The sequence below is a fragment of the Sturnus vulgaris genome, chromosome 18 (genome assembly GCF_052056855.1).
Source record: "Sturnus vulgaris isolate bStuVul1 chromosome 18, bStuVul1.hap1, whole genome shotgun sequence".
NCBI classification, from domain to species: domain Eukaryota; kingdom Metazoa; phylum Chordata; class Aves; order Passeriformes; family Sturnidae; genus Sturnus; species Sturnus vulgaris.
Window position 1 is genome coordinate 3,986,282 of NC_142260.1, and position 18,600 is coordinate 4,004,881.

Here is an 18,600-nt window from a genome sequence, read left to right on the forward strand (position 1 = left end):
GCCCATGGCCTCTGGCCCCGCCCTGCCCTGAGGAGTTCTCAGTCTTTAGCATCTCCCACTCCGTCGGCATTGATGGCAAACATGGCTTCAGCCTCGGGCAGACACGGGGAGTCATAGATTTTACAGATCCTGGTCTCACCTCGGCCTTTCCGCAGGTACAGCCTGGCAGGGAGAGGGAAGAAAACAGGTCAGGGTGCACAGCCTGCTCCCAGAAAATCATCCTAATCCATAGAGGAGTAAACAGAGCTGTACAAACTGCCTGAGACATTCATTTCCCTGAGGGCTCAGGAGGGAAGCACGGGCTGGGATCCTTCCCTGACTCAGCTGCCGTGGCCGAGGCCTGGAACAGCAGCTGGGTCTGGTGGTTGCTGTTAAAGCCCCAGCAGAGACCACCTTGTCCAGGGTGTCACTGCCAGAGGTCATTCCTGCAAAATCAGGTGAAAGAAAGGGATAAACCTGGAGTTAGCCAGGAGCTTTGGTCCAAAAGACTGGAAGAAAAACTCACGCCCCCAGCAGAGATAAAAACAGATGGAAAAGATGCAACCCGTGGTGATGAAAAGAGAATGGAATTATTGGAACCATTTGAAATGGATAAAAGGAAACGGCCTCATGTGATCCCAGGGGAGGTTTAGACCTTTCAGCCATAGCCAGGAGCCACTCTGAATGGAAGGTCCCCTCTGTGTCCATGGACACGGCTTTTCCCTCACTGAAACCCAATTCTTACAGTAAATTAATCCCAAGATTTTGCTCCTCCATTCTGCCACAGTTCACATCAAATACCACTGGATTTGGAGCCTTCCAGCGGCCAGGGCAGCTCTGGGTGCCACAGGCAAGACCTTGGTGGAGACTTTCCCTTGTCAGCAATTGCCAAGGGACTCTCAAAACACCTATCCTGCTGTTTTCAATCATGGAACTGGTGGGATTCTCAACCCTGCAATAGGCAGAAGCAACCATAACCCTGGCCTTTCCTCACTAGGACTTTCAAAATAAACCAAGGTTTTGTGTGTCTGTTCAAATTACCTTCCAAGGCACAGATCTGTCCTTCCACATCAGGCAACAGCCAAGGGGTGATGGGAGGAAAATAAATGACAACACAGGGACACAGGAAAATGGGAACATGGTTCTCGGAAACACAGAGTCCATCCCCTCAACCTCTCCTGGGATCTTCCCCTCTTGCTGTGAAATCTGCAGGGAAGTTCCCTTATTTCACCAGCCCAAAGGGAACTAAATTACTCAAACTCAGGAAGATGACAAAACCCCAACACCAGTCCTCAGGGAACAGGACCCTGTCCCTTGTCACCACTTGAGAGCACCGCTGGGAGCAAGGACTATTCCAGATCAGTTCACACCCCTGGGCACACCTGGAGCAGGAGCTGAGAGATGTTGAGGGGTTTTATGTCCTTTGATTAGGGCAGGAGGAACAGGGTGAGTTAGAAACATGACAAACAACTGGTCCCGTTGTAAATTTGTTCACAAAAAAAGGTTAAAGCAAGGTTCTCAGTTGCACTGCAAGAAACCACAAAGCAGCTTTTTAGATCCCTTGGCTGGGATTCTGTGATCCCTCCTCTCATTCATCCTGCAGAAGAACTGCAGAAATCCCAGTTTTTCCCAAAGAGAAAGTGAGATTTCAAAAGCTGAAGGGAGACTCTTGGCTCAGGGGGAAAGAGGAGATCCCCCACTCTCCTCCAGGGCCCTCCTGTCTCCAAAACTGTGGAGATCTCCCTGTACACATTTGTTCCTGATGGTATTCTGAAGGTTCAGATGTCATCACTCTATGGCTCCAACAGAGCACTTAAGCTTGTTCTTTAGAACTAAAATACAAAGCTAAGCACTTTTCTGAGCTCCATTTACAGAGTTAATAAAAATGCTGAGCCACACCCCTGTTTTCCTTACAATTTCCCCCTCCTGTCCCCCTGTGCCCCCTCATTAGACAAGGCTAGAATGGCAACACACATTCCCAAAGTCTGGATGCTTCCTTAAATCCACAGACCAGTTAGTGCTGTCTCTGAGCAGCTGAAATGAGCTCTCAGTGCATAGAAACGAGCAGGAGTGACAAACAAAGGGATCTGAATGTGGAAATAGGTGAGTTCCACCTGCAGAGGCCGGGGCTCAGGGCAGCTGTGCAGCCCTTCCCTGGGGCACTGATCCTGCACTGGAAAGTTGTGGTGTTCCAAACCTGGCCTCAAACCAGGAGAAGATAAGCCCTGAACATTTGCTCCCGACCCAGGCACACCCACAGCCCTTCCCAGGGTGTTGGTCACTCGCCCCCACCTTCATGTTTTCACTGCAAAAAGTCAGCTCAAACGATTCCCAACAGCTGAAACCCCAAAGCACACTGGGAAAGGCAGGTTTAACTCCAAATAAATGTGAATTTAGCACAGGACACTGCTCTTGACTTCCTGTTTTCCTTCATAAAGTTATGTGCATTTGTATATAACAACGTGTAAACAGGGGTGAGGAAAATCTCTCTCCCTAGAGGCAGAATTTGTGATTATGCTTCCAAAATCTACTCACAATCTCCAAACTCAAGCAAGCAGCATAGCTCCTGTCCACAGCAAGTCCAGCACATTGCATTTCTATCTCTAACTGACAGACCAACCTGATTGCAAAGCAGTGAAGCAAACACAGCTCCAGAGCTGCCCACAGCCCAGGGACAGTTGGGTTTTCTCTCTCAGCACATGCTGAGTCTTCGCCCAAATTTGTGCCTGTCCTTGCACATTTAATGGAAAAAGCTTTAAAACAGCATCTGGGGAACTCGTGTCTAAATCTGAGAACACCAGTGCACCTCAGTTTTGGCTTTATTCTTACGTGTCTCCAATGGATAATCTCTTTTCTTCACTTGGAAGAGGACACTGCTGGCACCAGCAGAATTAGGGTGCAGGCAGGGGAGGATCCTGGGTTTAGTCACAGCCCTGCTGAGATCTGAGAAGGGCACTCACCTTGTCAGGGAGGGATGAGGAGGACAATCCTCCTGAGAAGCCCTGGCTCTGGATTAGGGTGGAGAAGGGAAGCAGGATGGCAAGCACAGAAGGCGAAAAAGTATCTAAAATGAAAACAAATGTTGAGTTAGGAAACACACCACCTTCTAGTTCTGGGGTGTAGGGGAAAGCAAATCACAGGGAATTACAGTTATCTGGGATTTTAACAGGAGTGTACACGACAGCTCTGTAAAGCTGGGAGCCACAGGAACACTTCCTAAAACAAATATCTCAGCAGACCTTACTGCAGAGGTCACTTTCACAAACTTCCACTTGACTGAGCTGTGCATCTGTTCTGTTTGTACTGCCTGCAGACACTGCTATAAAGTACTGTACATTGATGTACCTGAGCGAAGGAGACAATGATATAACCATGCACTGTACAAGAGTTATTAAAATAGTTAAGTTATAAATCCATCTCCATCTCTCACTGGGTTTTCACAGTAGTTTGTCACTGAGAGTCTCAGAAACTCAGGAAAAGGTCTGAAACCACAGGTTTCCTTTTGGGCTTGGGGAGTGACATTGAACAGGAAGGGTGGTATGGCTTGGATAGCTGTGCTTTAAAAACAGAGGTGAAAATCTCACGCATGATAAGAATGAAGTACCAGAAAAGCTGCAAGCTGAACTCCTTTTCTGGTCTGGTCTAGTGGAAGGTATCCCCACCCATGGCAGGGGGTGGAACTGGATAATCTTTAAAGTCCCTTCCACCCCAAACCAGTCCGGGACTCTGTGATTCCATGACTCACAAGTGAGGCTCTCCTCTTCCTTGGCAACGAAACCAGTAACTACAAACCTGTTTCCTACACAGTCACAGAATTCAAGCAGGACTTAAACCTAAAGCTTCTTTGCATTATCTTTTCCTGGGTCGGGCAAAGCATGAAAAGGCTGTACAAAAGCACGTTCTTGCCTATCAGGAAGGGGAACTTCTGTGGCAGTTGTCCCAAGTGGAACAATATAGAAAGAAGAAACAGCATAACCCCATGACACAGCCAAGCGACAGATTCTCCAACATTTCCAGCCAAGGGCCGGCCATTCTCTGTCTCAGGTGAACAACCACAGTAACAAGATCACTTCCTCTACAGCCCAAATAAAGTTTAGGCAAACCAAGAGCCCAAAGCACTTGCCCTGCAGGGTCAGGGGCTCTCTCAGGAGCTGTACCCCACAAGCCATTCCGACTCTTGCCGTGACGGCAGGGGAGGGAGCACAGAGCGCTGAGCTCCTGCAGCGGGGCAGGACCGGCGCGGCTCCGAGCCTCCCCTCACGGCCGCCTCCCCTCACGGCCGCCTCCCCTCAGGCCCTGCCTGCCGCCATCCTGCGGCACCGGCGGCGCCCGGGCCCTGCGGTCGTGAGGGACGGGTGGCTCGGGGACGGGTCGGGCGCCGTGCCGGCCGAGGGGAAGATCCCCGGGTGGTTCTGCGGACCGGAGATCCCGGGGCTGGAGATCCCAGAGCCGAGAGCCCCAGGACGCGCTGTGATGGGGACAATGGCGGCGTCAGGGTCGCCAAGGCGACCACCCGCCCCGACCCCCAGGGCCACGCAGCAGCCAATCAGAATCGTTCTCTCTGCCGCTGCCCCGCCTCGGCTCCTCCCGGCCGCCTCCGTCCCGTGTCCGCGCTCCTGATTGGTGGCTGCCGCTCAGTCGAGCTGGGATTGGCGGCGGGAGCGCGCGGGTCGCGGGTGCGCGCGCAGGCCGGTCCCCTCCGGGCACGCACCGTCCTTTAGAAGCGCGCGAGCCGCCACAGCCGCGGACATGTCGGTGTCCCCTGTGAAGAGGCAGAAGATGGAGTCGGCGCTGGACCAGCTCAAGCACCACACCACGGTGGTGGCCGACACCGGGGATTTCAACGGTGAGAGGCGGCGCGAGGGGATCCTGTCACCGCGTCTTCTCCTTAGCCCCCTCTCTCGCCCCCTTCACGGAGAGTGGGCGCGCCCGGCCGAAGGGACGCGCGCTGGGGGGAGCGAACCACCCTGCGGCCGGAGGGGGGACGGGGGGGAAGGCGCTCGGTGGCAGCGCCTTGGTCCCCGTGCCAGGGCAGATCCCGCCCAGCCAGGACATTTTCCAGATCCTCCCGTGATCTTCTCCCAGTCTGCCCTCGAGTGTGCCCTGGGCACCACGTTCAGCTCTGTGTGCTGTCAGGAGAAAGTGCCAGACTCAAGCCGGGCTCTGCTGTGCTAATGAATTCAGGTTTTCTCTAGATCTGGAACTTGTTTAGGTTTTTTCCGAACTCAAGGCACAGCAACCCGGTCCAGTGGAGGATGTCGCTGCCCGTAGCAGGGAGTGGATCTAGACAACCTTTAAGGTCGCTTCCAACCCAATCATTACAGGATTCTGTAAAAATAATGCCAGAGTGCTTTTGTTTCCATTATCTCCTGAGAATGAGCCAGCACACTCCTTTCTGAGAAAGGGAGGTGGCCTTCGATTAAAAAGCCACTCGTTCCCGAGCTGTCACTGCTTGGCCTAGCACGGACACAGAACCTGCTCAGTCCATCAGAGCCAAGAATTCCCTCCCTGGGTGTCTGTGGGTTGTGTAGAGCAGCCCTCGAATCCTGTCCTGCCCTCACCCAGGCCTGCAGTAATCCCTCCACTGCTTGCCTAATCCTGTTGGTGTAACAGTAAACAATCCTAAATGGCCACTGTCAAATGTCTTAAGAGTACTAAACTTAAGGTGAAGACAGCACAGAAATAGGAAAAAAACAAACCCCCAGGATGGCCAAGGGGGTGTTTGTGTGCAGGCAGCAGTAAGAATTGTAGAATATCCCATGTGGATCATCGAGTCCAGCTCCTGGCCCTGCTCAGGACATCCCCAAGTTGTTCTCTGGGCTGCTCTTATCACATGGGGGTTATTATTGGATTCCTAACAATGCAAGAGCCTTACCTGGCTCACTCCTGGCAGGTTAAACACTGCTGGAGGTGAAGGTGGTTGTTGCTGCTGCTGGTTCCAGTGGTGATTGTAGGTGTCAGAATGGAGTTTCATTGATATGCTGCCCTGCTTTAAGCAGTACCCACATGAACTGAAGTTCTGAAGGAGTTGTTTGTATGGAGTAGACCTGTCTCCAGGATCCTGATCACTGCCTGGGAGGGATCTATGGAAAAACAAGGCTTATTTTTAGTCCAGTTGCACTCTCTCACTTTGGTTTCATTCCCTGTCAGAAATGCCGAGGAGAAGGGGCTGGTAATACAGATTTTGTTATTTTTTTTGACATTTTAACTGCATTGTTGAAACTGCTGAGTGGTCTGCAGAGGCTCTGCCCCATCTGCCCTGGTGCCAGGCTGTGATTACAGCCAGACAATGTGTGCCACAGCCTACTGGAACAAAACCTGGCATCACCTGGAACAGGCATAGTCCAGGGCTTAGGGTAAGACCAAGGGTCAAGTGTCTTCCTCGTAGGACAAGGAAATGAGAGGAGCAGATACTGAGAAACTGCAACTGTTCGGAAAAGGTTTAAAAAGCAGTTAGAAAAGGTGCTGGAGCCTCACAGGTGAATTCACCTGTCCTGGTCCCATCAGTTGGATACAAACAAAACCCAGAATCTCTGACTGCTTGAAGGGAAGGTCCCCTGTTCTTTATTCCCTTCTGTGGTTTCTAGAGCTCAGCTATGCTGGTTGGGATATGGTTTGGAAATCAGTACTACTCCTCTCCATCCATCATTTCTACAGGTTTATACTTTTGGGCAATTTCTGCAGTTTATAAACTTTAAAGTTTGCTGTATCTTGTGACTGCAGCCCAGTTGTTCTGTACTCTGGCACAAGCCAGCCTTGAGGCAGTGTTTAAACACCACTCGGTGCTGATGTGCTGTCATTAACAAGTGTTTACATTCTCACCTGGTTGAGCAAAATCCTTCTGATTTCTCAGGCTGGCTGGCTGTTTCAAACAGGCTGGGTTTCTTTCTTTAGCCATAGATGAGTACAAGCCCCTGGATGCCACCACAAACCCCTCCCTGATCCTTGCTGCGGCTCAGATGCCGGCATACCAGAAGCTTGTGGATGATGCTGTTGCCTACGGGAAGAAGCTTGGTGGGTAAGTAAAGAGGGGTTTAATCTCGGCAGACCTATATTTAAAATGCCTTATTTATATACAAGCAAAGTGCTGGGGTTTCCCCCTCATGTACTTACAGGTTTGTCTCCTGCCCCAAAAGGCCTCAACACTTAGAAAAAATTCCTTATGCCCATTCCAGATGTGCTTTTAAGAAGTGCATTCCCATTTCCCAGTTCATACCTGGCCCTCCTTGCTCAGGAAAGCAACAGCATTATAGGAAAGAGTGTCAAAGGCTAATCCTGCCAGCAGGACAGAAGTGGCTTATTTGAACTCTGGAATTTAATGTTAAACTGTCTGTGAAATTTGATCTTCAAATCCACAGCAAAGTGTAAACTCACCTTTTTTTTTTACCTCCATAAATGCTTTTGCTCTTTGTGGTTTTCAGGTCAGAAGAGGAGCAGATCAAAAATGCTTCTGACAAACTTTTTGTATTATTTGGAGCTGAAATCCTGAAGAGGATACCTGGCCGTGTGTCCACAGAAGTAGATGCAAGGTTGGCTCTTTTCCCTCTGGGTTACCCTGGGTATTTGAAAATACAAAAAGTGACCTGATGTGAGTTAGAGGAAGATTTCGGGTTTTTTTGCCTAGAAGAGCAGCAGGACTTACATTAATATTTAAGAGTGTGGATTTCCCTTAGTTTGACTAGAACTCTGTAACAAAAACAAATAGCACTGACCTTGGATTTTCATAATCTACCTGCTTAAGCAAGGGAAACTTCACACTTCCAGCTGTACTTTTGTTCATTCTCTTCTATGTGATAATAGCTCCTCAATTTCACAAGAGATCTGTTTGAACAGTTTTTTTCAAGACTTGCACAGGACTTGGCTGTTGACTTGCTCTGTGCCAATTTTTGTTAATGCTCAGCTTCTGAATTCATTATGAGACACTTCCTTCTCCAAGGGCTGACAGTCCAGGAGGAATCTGAGAACACAAACCTGCCGTTGGCATGTAAATGCTGATAAAACAGGACAGTGTTTTTCCATGGGGCCCTGGGGGAGAGAATGAAAAAAAAAAATTCATTTTAAACAGTGCTACTCTTGCCTCAAAGGTTGTCCTTTGATAAGGAAGGAATGATTCAAAGGGCCAGGCGCCTCATCGACCTCTACAAGGAAGTAGGAGTTGGTAAAGATCGGATTCTGATCAAGCTCTCTTCGACCTGGGAAGGAATCCAGGCTGGCAGGTAAGGCTGTGTGTGCCTGCTGTGCTGATTCATGGCATGCTCCTGCCTGTCCACAGGCACTGACGTTGCATTCTGCACTTGAATAAACAGCAGTGCTGAAAGCATGGCATGAGGAAGTCTGTCATGAGCACAGAAGGTGCTCTGCCACAGCTTGCTGTTGAAATAGGGAAAGTTTCTTCATACAAGGGCCAGGCCACAGTTTCCTGAAATACCCTGCTAAGCTGGCTGCATTTGGCTAGAGAACAGCATTAACAAAGCAGAGTTTGGCAGCACAAAACATTTGCTGTTAGCTGACGAGTTTAAAGCTTACCGAGTGCACCCCATTTGTAAATGAACTCAAGGAATTCAGTAGTTTGAACTTAGCTTGTTCCTGAATATGAACTCTGTAGGTGAGCAAAGTGCTGTTCTAAGCCAGCCTGTGTCTGCAGGGTTCTGGAGGCCGAGTATGGGATTCACTGCAACATGACCTTGCTGTTCTCCTTTGCTCAGGCTGTTGCCTGTGCTGAAGCTGGAGTTACTCTGATTTCCCCATTCGTGGGACGGATCTTGGACTGGTACGTTGCAAACGGAGACAAGAAAACCTACGAGCCTTCGGAGGATCCAGGTGAGCACGGATTTAACACTGCTGAGAAAACAACAGCTGCTCATTCCAACAGTTCACTCGTAAAAATCCTCTCATGGCAAAATGCTGGGTTTGAGCATGTTCTAAATAATCACTTACAATAAAGTTGCTGGTTTCTACTTGTAGGAGTGAAGAGTGTCACCAAGATCTATAACTACTACAAAAAGTTTGGCTACAAAACCATCGTGATGGGCGCCTCATTTCGCAACACTGGCCAGATCAAAGCGCTCACGGGCTGTGACTATCTCACCATCTCACCCAAGCTCCTGGCAGAGCTCAGCAAAGAGCATGTCAAGTTAACTCCCACACTCAGTGTCAAAGAGGGTGAGTCCAGTTCTAGAGGCTTGTTCTGTCTTCCTTTCTTCTGCAGTTTAAGGGTCTGGGGTTCCAGTCAGTGCTGTGGTACTTGCTGCCATCTTGCTTTAGGGATATATCAAATTTCCGAGAGGAAATATTGTAGCATCAGAAGGAAATACTGTAGCCTCTTTACAATATCACTGCTACAATGAGCACTAATACGGATTACAATGGTTTGGAGTGTTTCCATACTCTGCACCTCTCCCCATGGGAGAGAAGGGCGAGAAGAGGAAAATTAATCTACACATGCTCAGGATGAAATTTTACTGAACAGTAGCAAAGATGCCCAACTTGGTTTTATCTTAAGCTGTAGACATGCCAAGAGGTGTTTTCCCTCCAGAAATTAGAAAGGAAACATACACAAGACTGAGTGATTTGATCTGGTGACACTGCCACGATAGCTTGGAATCTTTGTTCCCATTACACTACTTCAAGCCCAGGTTGGATGGGGCTTGGAGCAGTCTGGGATAGTGGAAGTTGTCCCTGCTTGTGGCCAGGGAGTGGAACTGAATGGGCTTTAAGGTTCCTTTGCACCCAAATCATTCCAGGATTCTGTGATACTCTCCCTTTTCTGCAGCCTCATTAAAATGCTGGTTTACATCTCAGAAAGCAGCTCTGTGCACAGCTGTAGCCATGGGTTGCTGCCCACAGGCTGCTGTTGGCCTGGGAGCCTGTTATCAAGCGAGCTTTTGTTAGTTCTTGCCAAATAATCAAAGCCCTTATTGTTCAGAATATTTGCTTAGAATGTCTCACTGCTGCGGGGCAGTTGCACAATTCCTTAGAATAGGCCTGGAAATGCTGTGCCATTCAGCAGCAGGTACAAGATAATGACACACACAAACACTGTTAAGATACACTGATTTATTAGGCTACCTTTTTCCTCTTTGTTCCCCTCCAGCCATATCAGGAGCACTTTCAATCTCACATCCCAGATTGTGTTCCTGCAGCAAGTCATACTGAAAGTATTTAAAATTTTTCCAACACCTAGAAATGGTCAGAACTCAAGACAATTTTAAGAAGTCTGAATTTTATAAGAATCTAATCACCTGCTCTGTTTCTTTTTCTACTTCTCCTGCACAGCTCAGGCCTGTGATCTTGAGAAGATCCACCTGGATGAGAAGGCATTCCGCTGGCACCACAACGAAGACCAAATGGCTGTGGAAAAGCTCTCCGATGGGATCAGGAGATTTGCTGCAGATGCAGTTAAGCTGGAGAGGATGTTAAAGGTAGATATCACGTTCCTCCCATGTACTGCAGCCAGCCTGGTGTGACTGAGGATTAAACTAGTCTGGTCAGGCCTTTGGACAAGTTATGTACAACAGGCCACTTGAATTCAGGGAACTTGGTAAGCTTCACTGCATGCCAAGAAAGAATTCGTACCAGGTGTGGGTCACACCTGCAGTTTGAGGCCATAGGACTGGCAGCTCATCAGGATAACTGTCAAAGTGAGAAGTCCCTTAAATCTGATTCTGAGCTGTCAGCAGTACAGGACACAAATAATCTTCAGGTAGTGAGCTGGAAATAAGTCATGTTTGTACTTGGAGGCATTAAGAAAGAGCAGATCTGCTGTCAAAGTTGTATGTCAGATTGTGGAGAGGCTTTCAAACAGGATCCATCAAACCGTGTTTTTTGGGGAAGAAATACTGATTATAAGTATACCTGATCTAGGCACTTGGTGACTGGCAACTCCTTGCAGCATTCCCAGACTCTTACTCAGCTGTGCTTTATTTCTTTTCTAGGAGCGAATGTTCAGCACTGAAAATGGAAAATAAAAGAAGAAAAAATAATAATCAGCATTTCCCTGAGTGCTCTAAGCTGAGGTGGATCACCTGAGGTTCAGTGGATGTACAAATGTCTTACCTGTACAAGTATCATGCTGTGTATGGATAGATTTCTGTATCATGCTTTTTTTTTATCAATTTGCAAAGGGACAAATGGAATTTCAAATTTTTTGTGGCACTTTTGTCAATACATGCAAATTAAAACCGACTTGCCTTGTAACACAGTCAATTCATTGTTGCAGAAGACACCTGATAGGATTTCAATTTTCAAATTCCTAATTAAGTCTTAAGTCCTAACACATTGAAGAAAACAGTTTTTAATTTCAGGTTGTTTTAAAGGGCAAACACAGGTTTCACAAGCCCCTCTTGGTACAAAACCCACAAATACTCCTGTGAGACATATATATGTCAATATATATATATGTGTATCTTACTAGTTTATATAGATCCTGTTCTATGAAGAGTAGAACAAGTGATAGGACAAGAAGGAAATGGCTTCAGGTTGTGCCAGGGAAGATTTAGATTGGATATCAGGGAACATTTCTTCACTGAAAGCTGTCCAAGCTGGCACAGCTGCCCAGGGCAGTGGCTGAGTCCCCGTCCCTGGAGAGATTTAAAAGGCACCTGGGGACAGGAATAGTGGTGGCCTTGGCAGTGCTGGGGGAATGGCAACCCCAGTGATTCATTCTAAGACACCCCTGCTTATACATGGATGCAATTTGCTGTTTCCTGACAAAGTTGCCTGAACTTTAAAAAAAGTGAGGAAAGGCAGCAGTGTGGCTCCAGCCTGACAGACACATGCTGTGTCCAGACCAATGGAGGCACTGAGCCCTCAGCCCAGTGTGACACAGCAGCTCTGCCGTCAGCACATCCAGAACAACCTGGGAGCTGCTGTTCCAGCCAAAGGGACAGCCAGCTACAATCACACACAGACAGCTGGTGCTGCACTTCCAGCCTGCCCTGGGAATAGTGCCAGTCTACCAGAGAGGTGAAATCCACAGGGGACTCATCCACACCCTCTGTCCTACAGCTGTTGGGGAGGGGGGAAGAAGCCCAGGCAGAAAGCAGGCTGCCCAAAGGGAGGTGACCTTTTTTCATGTCAAAGTCAAGCCAGCACTAAAAGCTTGACCCTGCCCCTCCCTACGGCTTCTCAATATAACCTATTTTGCATTTTTCACTCTTACTAAACTGAGAATTCCATCAGAGATTCCTAGAATGGTTTGGGTTGGAAGGGGACCTTGAAGACCATCTCATTCCACCCCTCTGTCATGAGCAGGTTGCTGTGCTCTAACACCATACACTGCACTCACCAGGGCAGCGTAGGGATTTGGGCACACACAATTTGAGGACTTGATGCTATTAAATTGGCTGGTCAGAGGCTTGGAGCCTCTGGAATAAATGCCCCTTTTACCCCTGAGTGAGTCAAGACCCTTCATGGAATCTGTCCCCTCACGTAGCTGAGACACAGCTGGGGCAGTAACACTGTGGAGCTCAAATGAAACTAAAGCATTTTAGAAGGTGCTCAAAAGAGAATGAAACACTTCAGTGAAAGGGGATAAAGAAGTAGGAAAAGGTGTCTGAGTAACAGTTAAGCTTTACTCCACTTACCAACAGACACCTCTCAAGAGGGGGCAAGAGGTGAACAAGTTATGCTTAAAATGTTCAGTCACGAGGTCTCTTCCCTGCTGTGGTGGCAGCTGGTGTTTCCTCCTCAGCATTGGGGTTCTTTGCAGCACAGATGGATGTTGTGAGGTGCCTGACATCCGTGGCTAAGCCACAAAGTCCACATCCTTTCTGAAATGGTGAAAAAACAAGCACCACATAAACCTTCAGCCTGTACAGCTCTTTATCAGACACACAAAGGGTGTTTACTCCTTAACCTCTTCCTCAACTTCCCCTTTCTTCAGCAGATGGAGGGATCTCTCCCAGGGCCCTGTTTGTGCCCTACTTACAAACTCCTGGGATTTCCCAGATCTCCATACTTCCTCAGATTAAGAAATCAGGAGATGTCTCTTGTCTCCCAGAAAGATCTGTGGCTCTCATAGTCACAAGGACAGGACTCAGGAATTAGGGGCAGATACAAGATTTGGAGAAATCCCAAAGACTCAATACATAAACTTTAAAGCACATTGATTTAAAAATGACAGGACCTTTCCCAGCCTTTCCTTGTGGTGGCTGCTCTCTGATTCCAACATCCAGCTCTGTGTAAACACACAAAGCTTGGAGGGGAGTTGGAAAAGCTTTTCCTTCCTCCTCCAGCTGTGCCTTGCATCCCATCACACACTGTGCTAAGGGAGACACACTGCTGCTCCCAGCATGTCCTCCGTTCTTGAAAAAGGGTACAGGAAAGCAGAGCTGTTGGAAGAACAGACACAATGATACATTCATCCTCCCAACATGGAATTTAATTAAAATTAGCCCTTAGATTCACTGGTTATGTCTATTCAACACAGCCATCACAGGCCAGTATGGATGGCATCAAACCCAGACAGTTCCATTTGAAATTTTAAGGTAAATCAGGACCAAAGAGCCACTTCCATCTCTTCTGGCCCTTGTTTGAATGCACACAAGATGAATAAAGCAGCAGGTTCCATTAGAAAAAAATTAAGTTTATTTTTACAAGATTATACTATGAAGGCTCCAAGGAAAGAATCTTAATTAAATATGTTAATACACAAATAGAATGCTGGTATGACCAACAACCATCAGCTGCAGACAGGGCCAGAGTTAAAACATCTTGTCAGGATCCCCAAAAACTTGAAAACTGAGATCATACCCACAGACAGGGGGCTCTGTTTTCCAGAGTTAAGCAGTTTCCCAACTGCTGCACCAGCACCCCTCTTCTAGTCTGGGTGTAAACCTGCCAGGAAAGGCTCCCATACCTTGGAGATGGTGGGCTGTCCTCTTTTTGGTGAAGAAATCCTTTGTGGGGTGCAGGACAGAAGTGCTCCTTTACAGCTGTGAGCTAACATCCAAGAAAACTCCTCATCCCTTTGGATTTATCCTGCTCCATGTGCTGCAGAGGCACTCTGATGCTTCTAGCAGGTACCTCCATATCTGCCTGTGAAAATATCAGAAAAAAACAGAGGATATGGCCCAGAAAAGATGTAGCACTGTGAGTCCCAAAAAAATAAATCAGTACAACCCTAGAAAAGAAAAAAAACCCACTCAAATAAATAAAACAATAAAACCCACCAGCTGGATGTTACCAGGAACAGATTTCCAAGGAAACAAGCCTGGCTGGTAATATTCCTAGGACCAAAGCACCAAGCACTGCACAATGGAATGCTGAAACAATAAAGGTTTGTGTGGGATGAAAATAAGCCAAATTTGAAGGTTTTCAATTCTTTGGGAAGCAGTCTCTGCCCTGGAGACAAAAACCCCTCAGTACAAACACCACTGCTTGGAAGCCTGGGATGGGATTGTTCACAGGGCTACTCAGCTGGATCAGGCACAAGGTACAGAAGATACAAACTGAGGTATCTAAATTCTTCCCATAGGAAGTTTGAAAGTCAAGAATTATCAAAAAATCCTTGCTCTTTGTGTAATGCCACTTCATTATTTTAGTTGATGTAAATAATTTTTACATAAAAGAAAATAACAAACTATCAAGTTTTAAGTTTGTAGAACAAAATTAACACAGAAAACAAAGAGAATAAAACTTTCTTGAACATACCTGGACGACATTCAACAACTTTGTGTCTTCTGTGTTCATTTGATCTATTTTCCCACAGTTTTTTAACAATTTTTTCCAATCCCTGGCTTAAATTGGTAATACTGTACAAGAACTTAAGAGCTATTGTCACTAATGGCCTCAAGTTGTGCCAGGAGAAGTTTAGGTTGGATATTAGGGAAAATTTCTTCATGGAAAGGGACATCAAGCACTGGAACAGGGCAGTGGTGGGGTCACCATCCCTGGAAGGGTTCAGAAAACACGTGGATGTGATACCTGGGGTTAAGTGGTGAACATGGTGGTGGTGCTGCACTGATGCTTGGACTCGATCTTAAAAGCTCTTTTCCAACCTAAATTCCAGGATTCTGTGACTCAGGTGGCTCCCAGTTTGTCAGCATGACTTGTGAAGGTGACACAATCCAGCCTACCACGTCCAGAGCCACCTCACAAAGCTGTCAGCCCACACCTGCACACGTCACCTCTTCAGCCACTTTATCCCCCAATTTTCCCAAGAGCAACTTCATGGCTGAGGAGATAAAAGTGGATGTGTGATGGAAGAGTGAAAATACACACAGGAACTCATCTTTTTTCTGCTCTCATATGGGAGGAAAAACAAAGCACCATCAAGTCCCCAGGCAGGGTACTTTGTCCAACTGTTTGCCTCCCAACAGAGGCACAAGCAGAGCAATTCCAGCAGGTCCTGGATGCCAAAAAAAGGGAAAAATTGTACAACAGGGCACTGATCAAAGCCTGTAATGGTCTGAATGCTGTTTGCTCACCTGGCAGCAGATGAATGAGCCTTGACAGAGCCTAATTTAAGGAATGAAAACAGGACACAGGGTAGACACCAATATTCTATTTTTACAGGTAAGCAGTGAAAGATGTAGCGATTTTGGCAAAATACCACAGAAACAAAATCCATAAGGAAATACAGTCTCCCACTTCACAAACAAGCTGTGGCTTTCCAGACTGAAAGTATTCCCTGATGGTGTCAACATCAAGTCCCCTAGATGGTTTGTCAGGAATGAAGATTTAAATTATCAAAGCTAATTGATAATTTAATTTCTATCAAAGCCCAATTTTAATTTCAAATTCTGTTTTTAATTTTCATCAGTGCCAAAGACCTCTAAGATGGGCTCCAGAATGCAACATCAGAAGACCCAATGAAATCCACAGGAGTCTGTCTTTTAAAATTACACTGAATTCTTGAGACAGAGCTAAAAAATGGATTTCCACAGAAAAGACAGAATTTCCCTACTTAATTACTTGTCAGAACCAAAATATTGTAATATCCTGGTAAGATAAAAATGCAACCCCAGTTCTTTAGGGCACTGGAGAAATGTTGCCCACAATTCCAAGAGGGAAGCAAAATCAGTTATCTGAAAGTTAATTTATCTACTTTCCAATATATTTGGTATATTTGAGCCTGCAACAATTAAAAACAAAATAATCTCAGTCTGACTCATTATTCCTTTCCGTGCTCAGCTTCAAGCCACATCTGCAGCTCAGAAGGAAGGAGTCCAGACTCCACCCTTCAGCTGGTTCCTCCGATGGGACCCACATTAGCCACCTGCATTTTTCAGTGCCCTAGTCCACAAAATTCCAGCAAGAGACAGCAGCAGTGTACTTCCAGAGAGCAGTATTTCCAAGAGAACAATACCCACAACATAAGCAGCACAAAGGAGAACAAACAAACAATTGTAGGGCCACGTTTAAAAAAAAAAAAAAAAGCTGAGCAAACTTTTTGAACACAATTCCAGTGATGTGAGCAGGAAGAAAGGGCATGCTGTACACCAGTACAATGCCAGCCCAGAGCAAGGGCTTCAGCAATTTGTATTCACAGCACCAACTTTTGGGGGGTTTTGAGAAGACAGTTCCCACATCTGTAAACTGAGGGTCTAGTGAGAAAATGGAGCAGCAAAAATGTAATGGGGTGTCCCAGGTTCTTCTGACAACCTTCATCCATTCCATCCACACAGAACCCGGGACTGCCACTTCCCTGCTGCAGTCACTTCAGAGTCCAGGCCAGGGGTTCAGAGGAATGTTTTATCCAAGTCACAGCCATGGAAATCCTCAGCCTGCTGGCTCTTCATCCATCCTCTTTGCAAACAGAGCTTCTCCTTCATTTCCTGCTGAAGGAAACACACCCAGACATGACAGGACCTGTTAGTGCACAGCCAAGACAGGACTGGTACCACACTGAACAAAAGAGGCTTGTGGTTATTCATATGTGCTCTTCTATCTGACAAGATGACACTCAAACAAGCCAAGCCATTTCCAAAGAAATTAAATTTATTCATTCCCAGAATCCTAAATCAGAGCTGACTCAAAGCCAGCCTGCCAAAGCTCAAGAAACATTGAGACGTTTCCCTGAACAGAAATGTTTACTGAAACCTATTCAGCATTTTACTTGGCCAGTTCCACTACAGCTGTGCATTTCCCCCCACATTTTCATCTTCTTCTTTGAAATAATCAAATTCTCTTTGTCAAAAGACACAACTGCCTGGCTGGCTTGATCAAAGAGAAGTGACACACACTTCAGCAGAAAACCAAGGGAAAAACCCCCCTTCTGAGGCACAGTATTCCTGAAACTAAAAGATGCTCACCCACTGGCTGTTCCCAGTTCTTAAGCCCCATCTTGCCTCACCTGACATTGCAAAGAATCAGAAGGTTCTGGACAGCAGGAAGGGTGGAATTCTCATTCTGTCCTGTCACCAAGTGCCTGTCCAGCACCACATGGACAGCATCTGGGCTGCTGGCTGAACACAGGAGGAAAAACACAGGGAATTGCATCAGACGACATGAGTTCAGTGCAGAATCACACCACGGATAAACCAAACACACACGTAACTATTCTGGGCACACAGATTTGCTGGGTGCTGATCTATTACCCCAGCAGAGAGGGGCAGTCTCAAGTCCTTAATCCTGAAATAATTTCCCTAAAAATCCTTTTCTGAAAGGACAGGACTAGGTCCCTGATTCAATTTATGCCAGGTGGGTAAAACACACATACCAGGAGATTTTCATAATAAAAAACTCAAAGTATGTATTTGAAAGTTACCTCACAATACAAAATAAACTCTTCTTAAGTCAGACACGAGCTGTGATCAGCATGCTGTAAAAATTAAATACTCATTTTCTGGCCAATTACAACACCCCAGCATGCTCAGATCTACCAGCAACTGCTCAGCACCCCAAACAGAATGTTTAAGTTACCTCATTCCAGACAGACTCCCAGACTGGTTTGGGTTGGAAGAGATCCTAAATCTAATCCAGTCCCATCCCTAGTGACATACTGGTAAATGAGGGAATGGGAATACCAGATGAGAGATGCCCCCAGAGTCCTGCTCAGCTGGACACAACCAACACACAAACACTCATTTCCCAAAGGAGACACAAAGTGCCCATCCTGGACACCAGGCATGACTCACCACTGAATGTAGCTCCAGAATCCTTCACAAAATCCTCCACAATAATGGACAAACTGGCAAAATTTGGCTGCCTCACCAGCTCGTACACAGAGGGCTAAAATAGATCAAAAGGAAATTAGTTTGGCTGGCTTTTTACAGAAAAAAGTCAACCAAATCCAGCACATATTTCCCTGAAATTTATATTTCTGTTCCCTCCACTATTGTCCCAACCAAATGACCACAAGCAGCTTTGATGGATTTTGTGTAGGGAGCAAAAACTCACTCTTAAGTGAGTTAAGTAAAGAGGAAAAAACACCACCAAACAATTTCTGCAGGAGTGATTAATTTCACGGACCTGTCTGTCTGTGGCACACAAATAATTGGACACAGATGCTGTGCCACCTGCAGAGTCCAAAACCAGTAATCCATGTTGGAATGAATATGGGAAACAGCTTACAGACAGAAAATTTAGGAGCACTTAAAAGTTTTTATATGCAAAAGGAAGGAATTTAATTTTATGGCTTCCACAGCAACCATAGCTAGGCCACAACATGATTTCAAG

General features: G+C 46.6%; 2 protein-coding genes and 1 long non-coding RNA gene across 7 annotated transcripts in view; 1 reads left to right on the forward strand and 2 right to left on the reverse strand.

Annotated features, from left to right (window-relative positions):
- On the reverse strand, positions 1–6,481 carry LOC148221697 (uncharacterized). 3 transcript variants are annotated; one of them, XR_015807518.1, is made up of 3 exons: positions 5,855–6,481; positions 2,940–3,043; positions 1–162 (listed from the first exon to the last, which is right to left on the reverse strand). It is a non-coding gene; the product is annotated as an uncharacterized LOC148221697 (long non-coding RNA). The 3 variants fall into 3 exon arrangements; XR_015807516.1 differs by lacking the exon at positions 5,855–6,481 and adding an exon at positions 4,103–4,233; XR_015807517.1 differs by lacking the exon at positions 5,855–6,481 and adding an exon at positions 4,099–4,212.
- Positions 4,603–11,175, forward strand: TALDO1 (transaldolase 1). The gene is made up of 8 exons (XM_014876336.2): positions 4,603–4,825; positions 6,874–6,997; positions 7,401–7,508; positions 8,064–8,195; positions 8,624–8,799; positions 8,944–9,141; positions 10,255–10,400; positions 10,914–11,175. Exons 1-8 carry the CDS (start codon positions 4,729–4,731, stop codon positions 10,944–10,946), a joined length of 1,014 nt encoding a protein of 337 aa, XP_014731822.1. The 5' UTR covers positions 4,603–4,728; the 3' UTR covers positions 10,947–11,175.
- GATD1 (glutamine amidotransferase class 1 domain containing 1) overlaps positions 10,021–18,600 on the reverse strand; it is a 19,382-nt gene continuing 10,802 nt past the window's right edge. Inside the window, exons 6-10 of one of the 3 annotated variants that reach the window (XM_088175473.1) lie at positions 18,060–18,153; positions 17,276–17,387; positions 13,838–14,016; positions 13,106–13,310; positions 10,021–12,749 (exon numbers count right to left, since the gene is read on the reverse strand). In XM_088175473.1, coding sequence (XP_088031599.1) covers positions 13,941–14,016; positions 17,276–17,387; positions 18,060–18,153 — 282 coding nt within the window. In that variant the 3' untranslated portion in view covers positions 10,021–12,749; positions 13,106–13,310; positions 13,838–13,940. Of the gene's footprint in view, positions 12,750–13,105; positions 13,311–13,837; positions 14,017–15,469; positions 16,761–17,275; positions 17,388–18,059; positions 18,154–18,600 lie in introns of those variants that run through there. The other 2 variants (XM_014876338.2, XM_014876337.2) reach the window with 2 other exon arrangements.

Coding starts and splice junctions, on each gene's coding strand:
- TALDO1 (XM_014876336.2), top strand. CDS start 4,729: ATGTCGGTGTCCCCTGTGAAGAGGCAGAAGATGGAGTCGGCGCTGGAC. Junction 8,800..8,943: donor CGAGCCTTCGGAGGATCCAG/GTGAGCACGGAT, acceptor TTCTACTTGTAG/GAGTGAAGAGTGTCACCAAG. Junction 9,142..10,254: donor CACACTCAGTGTCAAAGAGG/GTGAGTCCAGTT, acceptor TCTCCTGCACAG/CTCAGGCCTGTGATCTTGAG.